The sequence below is a fragment of the Rhipicephalus sanguineus genome, chromosome 7 (genome assembly GCF_013339695.2).
Source record: "Rhipicephalus sanguineus isolate Rsan-2018 chromosome 7, BIME_Rsan_1.4, whole genome shotgun sequence".
Classification (NCBI taxonomy): Eukaryota; Metazoa; Arthropoda; class Arachnida; order Ixodida; family Ixodidae; genus Rhipicephalus; species Rhipicephalus sanguineus.
In genome coordinates, this window is record NC_051182.1 from 50,924,054 (window position 1) to 50,937,369 (window position 13,316).

General features: G+C 42.8%; 1 protein-coding gene across 1 annotated transcript in view; it reads left to right on the forward strand.

Annotated features, from left to right (window-relative positions):
• Nucleotides 1-9,480, forward strand: part of LOC119398685 (4-pyridoxate dehydrogenase) — a 51,702-nt gene extending 42,222 nt beyond the window's left edge. Inside the window, exons 9-11 of the mRNA XM_049417391.1 lie at nt 4,125-4,302; nt 6,621-6,840; nt 9,255-9,480. Coding sequence (XP_049273348.1) covers nt 4,125-4,302; nt 6,621-6,840; nt 9,255-9,387 — 531 coding nt within the window. The 3' untranslated portion in view covers nt 9,388-9,480. The remainder of the gene's footprint in view (nt 1-4,124; nt 4,303-6,620; nt 6,841-9,254) is intronic.
• Nucleotides 9,481-13,316: the final 3,836 nt, after the last annotated feature.

A 13,316-nucleotide genomic window follows, 5' to 3' on the forward strand; every position in this document is an offset into this window, starting at 1 on the left:
GTTATTTATGTTCGTCACACAGTCACGTCGCAACATACCAATGTTGGTGTATATCAAGCTAGCGAAACGGCCGCCAGCGCACCATGAGCGTGGCACGTAAGTCATGTTGTACATGACATGCGTGTCATGATTTTCGTCGTGGTATTTATGTTCGTCACACAGTCACGTCGCGCAATACCAATTTCGGGGTAGATCAAGCTAGCGAAACGGCCGCCAGCGCCCCATGAGCGTGGCACGTAAGTCATGCTGTACATGACATGCGTGTCATGATTTTCATGTTAACTCGTGTTTTTATGTTCGTCACACAGTCATGAGGCGCAATACCAATTTCGGGGTAGATCAGGCTAGTGAAACGACCGCCAGCGCCCCATGAGCGTGGCACGTAAGTCATGCTGTACATGACATGCGTGTCATGATTGTCGTGTTAACTCGTGGTATTTATGTTCGTCACACAGTCACGTCACGCAATACCAATTTCGGGGTAGATCAAGCCAGCGAAACGGCCGCCAGTGCACCATGAGCGTGGCACGTAAGTCATGCTGTACATGACATGCGTGTCATGATTTTCGTGTTAATTCGTGTTATTTATGCTCGTCACACAGTGACGTCACGCAATACCAACTTTGGTGTATATCAAGCTAGCGAAACGGCCGCCAGCGCATCATGAGCGTGGCATGTAAATCATGCTGTACATGACATGTGTGTCATGATTTTCATGTTATGACTTGTCATTTATGTTCGTCATACAGTCATGTTACGCCATACCAACTTTGGTGTACATTCGAGTAACCAAGCGACCAGGAGAGCACAAAGTCGTAGGCGGCTATATAGATAGATAGATAGATAGATAGATAGATAGATAGATAGATAGATAGATAGATAGATAGATAGATAGATAGATAATAGATAGAGTAGATAGAAGATAGATAGATAGATAGATAGATAGATAGATAGATAGATAGATAGATAGATAGATAGATAGATAGATAGATAGATAGATAGATAGATAGATAGATAGATAGATACGCTCAAAGTCGCAGAAGTTCGCTAAGAAATGCTTCGCATTTAAAAAAAAAGCACCAAGAGGCAGGAACAAGCAGGAAAACTGGCTTAGTATTCCTCTTCGACTATTGGTGTGACAACATTGTGTCTTTCAGTAAGCACGAACTCGGCCAAGAAAAAGTAATTTGGAGTAAAACCACGATAGCGAAGCAAGTAGTAATTCAAACAGTTTGGATGTGGCCATGTTGGTTGTTTTTGTCACAAGGTTCCGATCTAGTGCTGGTTTACTGGATCTAGCTCTGATTTAACCAGGTGTAGAATTCGGCTCATTTCTTATTCGAAACTGCTTTTTTGAGTCCACAAGTTACAATCATAATAATAATACCTGGGGTTTAACGGCCCAATCGAGTTACAATCAGGAATCGCCCCAGAGTGACTCTACGGTACATAAAACATGCATGTCCGCTCATATTAACGCGACAGCGTTAAAGAGCTCGTATTGCAGAAATTCCGCCGTCGGCGCCGTTAGTTGTGAGCGAAAAATAATCATCTTGTCCGTGACCGAAAAATCGAAAAAGCTTCAAATAAAATAAATAATAAAAATGTTGGGTCCGAGTGAAAGTCGAACCCAGGCCGTCTGCGTGGCAAGCAGGCGTTCTACCACACAGCCACGCCTTTTTTTTTTCTTTCATGGTATTTATCAGACGTAGTATTACAGTGCACAATAATAGCACAAATAAAGCAAGCAAAGGTACAATCACATAGCGACAATATGCGCTCAAGCGTTACTAAGTGCACACTCGATGGCTAACACAACGTGCAGTAGAACGGTGAGAGTTCTTCACATCGTGTTATACTAGAAAGGTGGTGAGGCCGAGCACCTCACCAAGAGGGGGTACCAGTCCGGTCTGCTTCGAGCTGCACTGAAAGTAACTTTCATGCTTCCCAAAAATACGCGTCCTGCATACAGGTGTCACAGTACGAGATGTAATAATATTGCGTGGTACAAGCGTACATTGCCATCGGGCGTCACACCATGTCAATATCATAACGACTTGGTGGTTTAAAGACAGCCACCCATTACAAAAGGCACACACATTACTGCGCGTATTCCCTTAGGACCACGTAGTGGGTGCATCGGAACTTCGAAAACGTTTCTCGCGCATAATTGCTCCTGGTTTAAAGCCTGCCACCCATTACATAAGGCACACACCTTAGTGCGCGCATTCTGTTAAAGACTCGTAATGTTCGAGGTGCGCACAGGGGCAGGATATCGCTATCGAGTCCAACTCTTAAAGGCGAAGCTTAAGCCTCCCGCATTTTTTTTTTGGCTGTATTTTTATATTTATGTGGGTATATTCAAAATGCACGGAACCGGAATTTTTATTTGCATAAAAAATGCTCCTAGTGAGACAAGGAAATATTTCAAGGTGTCGGCGCGGGCTTCCCGTTATTGCTTACCGCAATGTTTTCCCATATTCTACACTATAACTGCCGAATTTAACAAAAAGAATGAAAGTTGTGTCGTTTTTTTATGCGGCTTTCATATCGAATCACTGTGAACTATATCAATGTTTTCCATATGCTCTCTACAAAACAAGAAACTAATGTAAAAAATGACAGTCTGTGCAATTAAAGAAAAATTTGCTAAGTTCTATGCGCCTTGGCGCGTTCTCAATTTAACACAGAATCTTCAAGAATGTGTCAAACATAGAACGGAGCCTCTGCAACATTTGTGCAAAAGGTTCTTTTCGTACATGCAGTGCAAAAGAAGAAAAAGATAATGAAATAGCGAGTCTTTTTAAAAAACGTCACTTAAAAAATTTTAAAGAAATCTGTGGTCCCAATTTTAACGAAACTTTTAACTTTAGCAATTTAACTAAACCAATTTAGTCTGGGCTGAGTTTGCTAGCTTCAGTGCCTTTGCTGGTTTTTATCCGCTTGCATTGTGGCAAACCTATGATTTTAATTATATATCTGCAGCAGAATTTTGCTCTGGTGATTTGTATGCAATCTAAATGTACCATGAAATGATATTCGTGCCTATCGTGTACGGGGGCGAGCTGCTGGCGCCCTTTAAAGGGCTAACGTGTACACCGTTTGCAGTCCAGAACCTCCTTTTCCCTGCATTATTCGCTAGTCAGATGGCATGACGTTTCTTTTTCAATATATTGCTTGTTGTTAGTCATAAGCGCCATTACGTGGTTGCAGACATTGGCGTCGATTTGTATATGATGCTTCACGCGCCTCTTTCTCTCACACTCATCAGTTTTCGGGACATGCCAATCAAAACACGTGCTTCCATGCTACTGACCTCACATCGCTTCAATTAGAAAGTGCTCAGCTATACCTATTTTCATTACTTGGTGTGAACTAAGCATGGTAAATATGCACGTTGAGAGGACGGAATCTTTTAACGCCACCTCTAGGACCAACGAGGAACACCTGAGATCCGAATATAGGGAACTTTTTACTAATATAGAAACTTTTTACTTGCGGTTCTGATGTCAAACTTTAGCTAATGTACCTATCTTAACTTCCGTACGCTCATGTAGTATCAATTATTCAATATATCTTAGCAAAACTCGCAGTGATATCAGCCAACGCCTCGTCTAGGGAGATGCATGCGACATGAGCCGGAAAGCTGCCCCCCCCCCCCTCGTCTGCTCCACAAAAGGGGTGCAGCCTGCGAGCGCTCGTTGTCCGGTGGCCGCTCGAAACCTTTATGCATCTGAAATGGAATGAATATCTATTGCAGTCCCTGAGGCAGCGTCCGCCGTATACGCTGCGCCAATGGGCGTGATGGCATCACTTCCGACGCTACCGGAAGTAGTGTAGCATACGAGCGCTCTTTGCGGAGACTACATTGAACTACGAGGAACCTCCCGTCTCAATGGAAAAGCGAGTGACGTCGAAGGCATGTTTCTAGAGGAGGCATTGTCTGAGCTTTAGGCTTGGGTTAATAGGTTAATATGTTTAAGCTGGCAATGTACCCTTTTGGCACATTCAGGCGTGTTAATGTAACAAACTTGAAACGGGCGCAAACCATTATTCATTGAAAAATCAACTGTCACAGCCCTCACTGTCGCCTGTAATGTGCTTGTCTGGTTATCTTTTCACAGGTTTATGACCAATATTATTTGCCCAATCGAGGACGGCACGGATTTGCTTTGGCTCCTGTAATGAACAGGCCGAAGTCTCGTGGTTACGTGAAACTGAGGACAGCTAACCCGTTTGACCATCCCATCATCGACCCAAAATACTTAACCCATCCTGACGACGTTAAAGCGGCAGTTGAAGGTATATTGCTTGAGATTGGTGATTATAACAGACTCACACAGCATACCTAATCTCTTCGATAGCAAGGTAATTTTAATGCAGTGCTCTTAATGACTTTCAGTGTATGACTGAAGTGCCTAACATGAACACAAGACTTCATCTAGAAGATTCGTTCAGGACGTCACGAAGAACAAAAATAAATGTTAAAGTTGTTTATGTTCTCCCGAACCACTTATTGGTTGGCAGCAGTTGCCGCGTAATTTAGCAAGCAACATTGAAAACTTGAATTATTATTTGCCATGATGTGCTTTCCGTCTTATGAAATATAATTTTATGCTGCACTATTTTGGTTATCTATTCAGCCACTTTTTACTTAGGCTTATTAGTTATTTGTGATAGTTCTTATCTTAACGTGCTCATTTTCAAATTTTATCTTATTCTGATTTTCTTCCCATGCTGGCACCTGAAAGACATTAACAGTAGGAATGAATTAATGAATGAAAAAATAAGTAAGACATCAGTACCAACTAAGGTGATATGTGAAAGTTAGAACGAATGACCGCATTTTGACGGCTTTTAAAAATCAAGCTATTTTTACAAATAGTCCACGAAGTTCAGGAACCACTTTCGGATCTAGCAAATGCTTCAATTTCATCTTTGACCAGACGTCCTTTAAAAAAAAGTGAAATATTTCGTTATTGAAGTACGATGCGTACTATCATCAAGCATCATCCTAAGCATCAACGCAGGTAATCCACCAATGAGCTCAGCTTGACCCCTTTTGCGCAGGATGCATGCAATGACCCGTTGCGTGTGGCACAGGCATGATGACAAAGTTCCTGACGGATATAGTGTGTCACAAATAATTCAAAAGAGGTTTTTTCAGGAATCGTTTTGGTAATATATTCATAGAGTACAACTACATCCAACTTATCGAAAGCGACATTGCAGGCTTAACTCAGTTGTCATGCTGTCACCACAGGTGTATGTAAAATAATTTGCAGTTTGTGAAACACACGTTATCCTTCTGAATGAGCTATCTATATATGATAAAACGATGCATCATTCTTGGGGGCTTTTCCTCTGTCAGTTGCGCCGGCATACGCTTTACTAAACGACACCGCACGTAGTTCTCTGTAAAATTATTCGTAATGTTAATGAATTTATGCTATCTCCCACGTATATAAGTACAGTACATTAAGCAGCAGCAGCAGCAGCAGCTGCCGAGATATAGTCGCCACTTGAATTAGGGTAGAACAATGGTACGTTGTGTTACGAGCGAATGCGCCAACAGATCGTCGGTGCAAGACGTATTTATTTATATGTCTACAGAACACCTGCGTAGCCTCGAAGGCATCATTGCAGAGGAGGGAGTTTCAGTACCACGTGTACATTTCTTAAAGTAATAATTACAGCCGACCTACACCTCACACTACATTGCGTTGTCCCAATAACCGTATGAGTAAACTAACCGTCGCTAAACGCTCCCATGCCTAAAGAAATCACGAAGGCATTGGAGGTGTAACGCTGGATCACTTCAACATCATGCATGTTAGGTGATTTACGATACGTTCACTGCATGTTTTAAGAGCACTCGCTCTGTTTTACTCTTTCTGACACTGTTCTGTATCCCACTTTTAAAGAAATGTCAACTTCAACAACTTAGACAATCGAAATTCTTGCATCACTGTTTATCGTGCACGTCAAGGCTGAGAACGAACTTATGAAAGGTGAAAACAATTTTTGGGTAATAATTCTCTATAAAGCAAGCTAAAGGGAGCATTTAAACTCATTGCTGAAACCTAAGCATGCAAATGACTTTCATGTCTGGTAGCTCACTGACGATGGAAAGTAACCATATCAAGAAGCTGCACAAGCAAGCAGCTTAGTAGGCCACCCATTTTCGGATGGCAGTTGTTTTAAAAATTCAGTTACGGTTGCTCATATTTATATTACTTTCCTACAGTGCTATGAAATATTGCAACGGGATTTCACAGCAATTGATTGAAGCCTGAAACGTGGCTGTTTTCACATGTTCTGAATAAATTGTCAAGTACATGCACAATCGCTCCATGTAGGGAAGCAAAAGCCAATAGCGCAAGTATTTTTATTTCTATTCGCTACATTTCGCTACAGTGAATTCAAAGACACCATTTTAACGGCAGAAATTTTCAAACTACAACAAATGGTAATGCCCCAAACATCCGTTCTACTTTTGTATATTATTGTGTATAGGAACACCGGGTGGTCCAAATTTCCAGAACCCTCCACTACAGCATCTCTCGAAATTATTTTGCAGCAGATATTATTAATTATTCCATTTTATATCTCTTCAACAGCGGCCAAGATTGCGCTGCGCCTCATGAAGAGCGATGCCATGCAGGCCGTGGGAGCGAAACCTTGGAACATCCCTCTTAAATCGTGTCTCTCTGAAGGCGAAAAGTGGAGCGATCCCTACTTGACCTGCCTTGTACGACACTTGGCTCACACCACGTGGCACGCTTGCAGCACGTGTCCCATGGGCTTGGATCAAAGAGCCGTGGTGGACCCCGAGCTCAGGTGCGCGTTCTTTGCGATCGAATCGGCATGGGACAATGTCAGCCGAGTAAATAATTCTCATATGTGCGAGCACCGCTCATAATTACCGCGAAGGGGCGACCGCCTCCGCATCCAACTATTTGCAGTGTACAATTGTTGTTTAGTGAAGAAGGGAGAAACTTATTAGAAGGGTTTAAACAACAAGAGGTTGGTGGACGCAAGGGGGAGTTTAGGCGCCTATTTTAAACCAACATTTTAATTTGAAATTCTTTCGTGAAGGCAGTCGTCCTCATCGGCACCGAGGTCACCTCAATTTCGCTTTTTTTTTTCGTCACATGCATAATTGCAGAGTTATAGCCATGTTCTATACTGGAAATTAAAAGGCACATCCTGCGCCCATCATTGAACACGAAACTTCTGTCTAGAAAGCAAAAGGATGTCATCCGTGCCCATAGTTGTTTCGCTTGGAGAGACGGAGAAAAAAGCGATTGAAAGACGAAAAAACCACCTCCCGCTGTCTACCATGGTACAAGCGCACGGTTTTGTTCATATAAATATATCCCAAGAATATTGCAGATTCCGTTGGAAGTGAGCACTTGTGCATGCCGCTTTCAATGTGCCTCTTCGAAAACTATTCTTTTTTTTTTCGCTCAGACGAAATTCCTAAAAGGAAGAACATTTTTGGAGGATTATGAACGGCATACCTATACGAACACTCAAGGAAGAAACTATTACTCTCGTATTAATAAATTGCTCCTTCACATTACCAACAACACTACTCTTGCTGCGAGAAGACACTTAGTAAGCGAGAAAACGTGAAAATAAAAACGCGGGGGCCGACACAGCCTTGAAGTTGCCGTTCCAGTCGCCGTGAAGTCATAGATTTTGACGGTGTCTGTTATGACCTATGTAGTTGCTAGTCGGTAAAATTTAGGTACATTGTCATCTGAGGGAGTCAAAGTGTTAACATACAAACTTTTAGGAAATTTCAGTGAGAGAATGTGCCGAAAATACGAAAGAACACTTTGAAACCCCTGACGCTACCATAGGGGATTTTGGCGGAAGACTTCAATGTGAAAATTTTGAAATCAGTTTTCTCATCTATGAATAAACGCGCCCTAGTGAAATTAATGACGCTACAGCTTTCAAGGTATAATTGATCAGTCTAAACTAATCTTTTATTTCACTTTAGTGTCCCTTTAAGTTTAAGGTAGGTCACAACCTTCGAGAAAAAATTTTAGTTTCAGTCCAAAAGTTATAATTATAATTTTGGCTTGTAGGGCTGATGTAAATTTAGGCTTTAGAATGGGGAAATTGCTAAAATGTAAAAAACAAAATAAAAAAATCAAAATGTGTCAAAATACGCATGTTGCGCCAACAGTCATAACTACAAAATGGTTGGTGCGATTGAAACGCAACTGCGCAGGTACGTAGTGAGAACACTGTCCTGTGCATATAACATCTACGATCAACCCACCTGTAAGCTAAGGAGCTTTATCTGAAAAAGATTGAAAACGTTTATTTGACAGCTTTGTTCTGCACAAAAGTGGCCATCGTACAAAACCTTACCGCCCGTTTTCAATCATTGTGCTTGAATGCACAGCTTAACCTGCAAAAAATTAGTACGCAAAATTGTATGTGCAAATGTTTATCAGAAGGAAAGTTATCACTGTTTGCATAAGTGTAGGTTGCAAAAAATGATGTTTTAAGAAAAATGGCTTCAAAGATTTGAATTGAATATTCATATAATAAAGAAACATTCAATATGTCTGAAATTCTCTAGGCTCATAGCTGCAGACATCTTCTGAAATGGCGCGGTCTCCTTTTGAGCGAGCTGAAGCACATATATATATTTTCTAGCTCGTTTTGAGTCTCCAGCTGACTTTCATCTACGTGCGCCACAGTAGCTCCACGCTTGGTATATTGATTCCATAACTTGCGTTGGTATATTGATTCCATAACTTGCGTAACTTTTTCGTCCTATACTCTGCCATTTTTCATGGAGTACTATAACTTTCTCCATGAAAGGCCAGAACTACGTCCAAGAGCTCGAAGTGGTGTACGAAAAAGCACTGACAGCCGAGCGAAAACACGCGCAACTTAAACAACAGAGTGCCGAAGCCGTGTAGTGGAAATTTTAAAATAAATCCTAATCATCATGCCCCACAAGCTTTACAATGCACTTAGACAACTTAGCATTACGTAATATGTATATGGAAAAACATTTATGACGACATGGCAGGTGTTGCCGTATCAGATACCTTCAGTTTCGGTTTCGAATGCGCCTAAGTGGCGTTGATAAATGGTCATAACTTTCGAACGGCTCAAGATAACTACGTAAGTCTTTTTGCTATACACATAAGACTCATCTACTTAAGCTCAATACGACTTCTCGTTGTATTGTCTTCCCATTAAAATACTTCATTTGTTTTCAGGGTGCGGAGTTTGAAGAACCTGCGCGTCGTGGACGCATCTGTCATGCCAACCATTGTAACTGGAAATCTCAACGCGCCTACCATGATGATTGCCGACAAAGCAGCGGCCATCATTCTTCAAGATAATTCGTAGTTCACATTACTGGCCTATGAAACACAAGCTAGGTTCTTTCTCTCATCGTTGGGGCTACGTTGACAAAGCGAAGTAAAAATACTGAGCTGCTAGAACGTTTGCTTTTGTACTTTATGTCAGTCATTGCTAATTTATGTTACGCCTTCTTATATTAAGTATTAACCGTGATTAATTACCATTTGCTAGCGTGAAGGTAACGTTGTTTCGGTGTTGCTGATAGAGAGGCATGTATGGTGGCCAAGAAGCGTATTTTTTAAAAGCGTAAATCACTGCCATGATCATCGCTATCACCACCTCGGGGAACCGTTATCGCCACTCTTCGTAAAGCCCACCTGAAGCCCTCATTTCCATTTTGTGTCCGAACGTTATGCCGCAGATACCCAATGCTAAGCATGAAATAAATTATGGTACCTTATATGTTGCTCAATGTTCAAGATATTGTTCTGCGTTTTCCCGTTTTTCGCCCAAACAAGGGTGCTTTATGCCTATTCGCTATTACGCAAAATTTTGAAGCAGCTTCATAAACTTCGCGAAGATTGGTTAAACAGCGCAGCTGGTGGCCTAATATTGCCATTGCCATTCCATTGCTCTAATTTATTCTTAACCTTTAACTGACCGGAGCTGAGTGGTGGAGCTTGCCCAATTTCCGCGGCACATACCCGCTAGAACCTGCTTGGCACTTACCTACTTGGCTTGTTATAGACAGCTTCATCTTTAGTGGACCTAACGTCATTATTGGGGCTTGCCCAATTTCTGCGGCACATACCCGGAAAGCTGGTGAGAAACTGCTTCTTCATTTTAAGGCGAAAGCCTTAAATGCTTCATCAAATGCGAAATTTGACCGTCGGCGTCTCGCGGCGTCGGAGACGAGTGATGCAAAAAAGCCGGCAGATCCCACGCATTGTGGGAATCGATGTAATGCGAAGCAGCCAGCAAAGAGCTGCATACATCGTCTTGTATGTCATTCAGGAAAATGCGTGTCATGGTTTTCATGTTAACTCCTATTATTTATGTTCGTCACACAGTAACGTCGCGCAATACCAACTTCGGGGTCGATCAAGCTAGAGAAACGGCCGCCAGCGCCCCATGAGCGTGGCACGCAAGTCATGCTGTACATGATATACGTGTCGTGACTTTCATGTTAACTCGTGTTATTTATGTTCCTCACAAGGTCACGTCGCAAGATACCAATTTTGGTGTATATCAAGCTAGCGAAACGGCCGCCAGCACCCCATGAGCGTGGCACGTAAGTCATGCTGTACATGACATGCGTGTCATGATTTTCATGTTAACTCGTGTTTTTATGTTCGTCACACAGTCACGTCGCGCAAAACCAATTCCCGGGTAGATCAAACTAGCGAAACGGCCGCCAGCGCGCCATGATCGTGGCACGTAAGTCATGCCATATAGTATTGAGGGACTATGGTCATGCTGTACATGACATGCGTGTCATTATTTTCATGTTAACTCGTGTTATTATGTTCGTCACGTAGTCACGTCGCGCAATACCAATTTCGGGGTAGATCAAGCTAGCGAAACGGCCGCCAGCGCCCCATGAGCGTGGCACGTAAGTCACGCTGTACGTGACATGCGTGTCATGATTTTCATGTTAACTCGTGTTTTTATGTTCGCCACACAGTCACGTCGCGCAATACCAATTTCGGGGTACAGCAAGCTAGCGAAATGGCCGCCAGCGCTCCGTGAGCGTGGCACGTAAGTCATGCTGTACATGACATGCGTGTCACGATTTTCATGTTAACTCGTGTTATTTATGTTCGTTACACAGTCACGTCACAAGATACCAATTTTGGTGTATATAAATCTAGCGAAAGCGCTGCCAGCGCCCCATGAGCGTGGCGCGTAAGTCATGCTGTACATGACATGCGTGTCATGATTTTCATGTTAACTCGTGTTATTTATGTTCGCTACACAGTCACGTCGCGCAATACCAATTTCGGGGTAGATCATGCTAGCGAAGCCGCCGCCAGCGCCCCATGAGCGTGGCACGTAAGTCATGCTGTGCATGACATGCGAGTCATCATTGTCATGTTAACTCGTGTTTTTATGTTCGTCACACAGTCACGTCTCAAGATACCAATTTTGGTGTATATAAATCTAGCGAAACCGCCGCCAGCGCCCCATGAGCGTGGCACGTAAGTTATGCTGTACATGACATGCGTGTCATGATTTTCATGTTAACTCGTGTTATTTATGTTCATTACACAGTCACGTCACAAGATACCAATTTTGGTGTATATCAAGCTAGCGAAACCGCCGCCAGCGCTCCATGAACGTGGCACGTAAGTCATGCTGTACATGACATGCGTGTCATGATTTTCATGTTAACTCGAATTTTTATGTTCGTCATACAGTCACGTCGCGCAATACCAATTTCGGGGTAGATCAAGCTAGCGAAACTGCCGCCAGCGCCCCATGAGCGTGCCACGTAAGTCATGCTGTACATGACATGCGTGTCATGATTTTCATGTTATCTCGTGTTATTTATGTTCGTTACACGGTCCCGTCGCAAGATACCAATTTTGGTGTATATAAAGCTAGCGAAACGGCCGCCAGCGCACCATGAGCGTGGCACGTAAATCATGCTGTGCATGACATGCGTGTCATGATTTTCATGTTAACTCGTGTTATTTATGTTCGTCACACAGTCACGTCGCAAGATACGAATTTTGGTGTATATCAAACTAGCGAAACGGCCGCCAGCGCACCATGAGCGTAGCATGTAAATCATGCTGTACATGACATGCGTGTCATGATTTTCATGTTATGACTTGTCATTTATGTTCGTCATACAGTCATGTTACGCCATACCAATTTTGGTGCACATTCGATGACCCAAGCGACCAGGAGAGCACAAAGTCGTAGGCGGCTAGATAGATAGATAGATAGATAGATAGATAGATAGATAGATAGATAGATAGATAGATAGATAGATAGATAGATAGATAGATAGATAGATACGCTCAAAGTCGCAGAAGTTCGCTAAGAAATGCTTCGCATTTAAAAATGCAAAAAGTCATCAAGCGATGATGTCACCATGTTACGTCATGACGACCTCATAGACCACTAGAAGTTATGACGTCATCATGATGACGTCATCGCTTGACATCGTACCTTGGTGAAAGGTGGTCCGATCACAGGGGCAATAAAAAACCAGTTGAAGTGCCTCCGATCTTCGAGGCAGTGCAAAATCACGTTAATTGCAGAAAGCTTTTTGAAGGATGGTGGGGTAGCGTCAATACATCGACTAAGAATCAAGAGATGATGGCTTTCGCCTTCTAGTCGGCTTAGGTGAATCTATAAGGGATCCTTTGAGTTTTTAGTTGGTCAGTGGTAGGGCTCGCCCAATTTTCGTGGCGCACACCGGCTCTATAGTTCTATAGAGCTTCTTCATTTTAAATGCGAAGCATTTCTTAGCGAACCTTTGGCACTTTGAGCCTTTCTATCTATCTACCTATCTATCTATCTATCTATCTATCTATCTATCTATCTATCTATCTAGCTAGCTAGCTAGCTAGCCGCCTACGTCTGGGTGCTCTCGTGATCACCTCCCTAACTTGGTGTAGACCAAACTTGGCGTGGGAGGGTAAGAGGGTTTGACGAATATGACTGTCTGGTCTTGACATGAATAACGTGAAAATCCTGTCGCGTGCGTCATCAAACACTTTCCTCCAGACACGTGTGGCATATACCCGTTTACCACGGGCCGCGGTGAATGGGTATGCGCCACAGGTGATTGACAGTTTATGTCTACCCAGGAACAGCGAGAGCGGACACTGGTAGTATAAATGCGAGAGCGTTAAGAGAAACTGACATCGGCAGCATGGACCCGACGAATCGAAAGAATAAAAATTAGGATCCCAGCAGGAATCGAACCGAGGTATCCTGCGTGGCATACAGGTATTCTACCA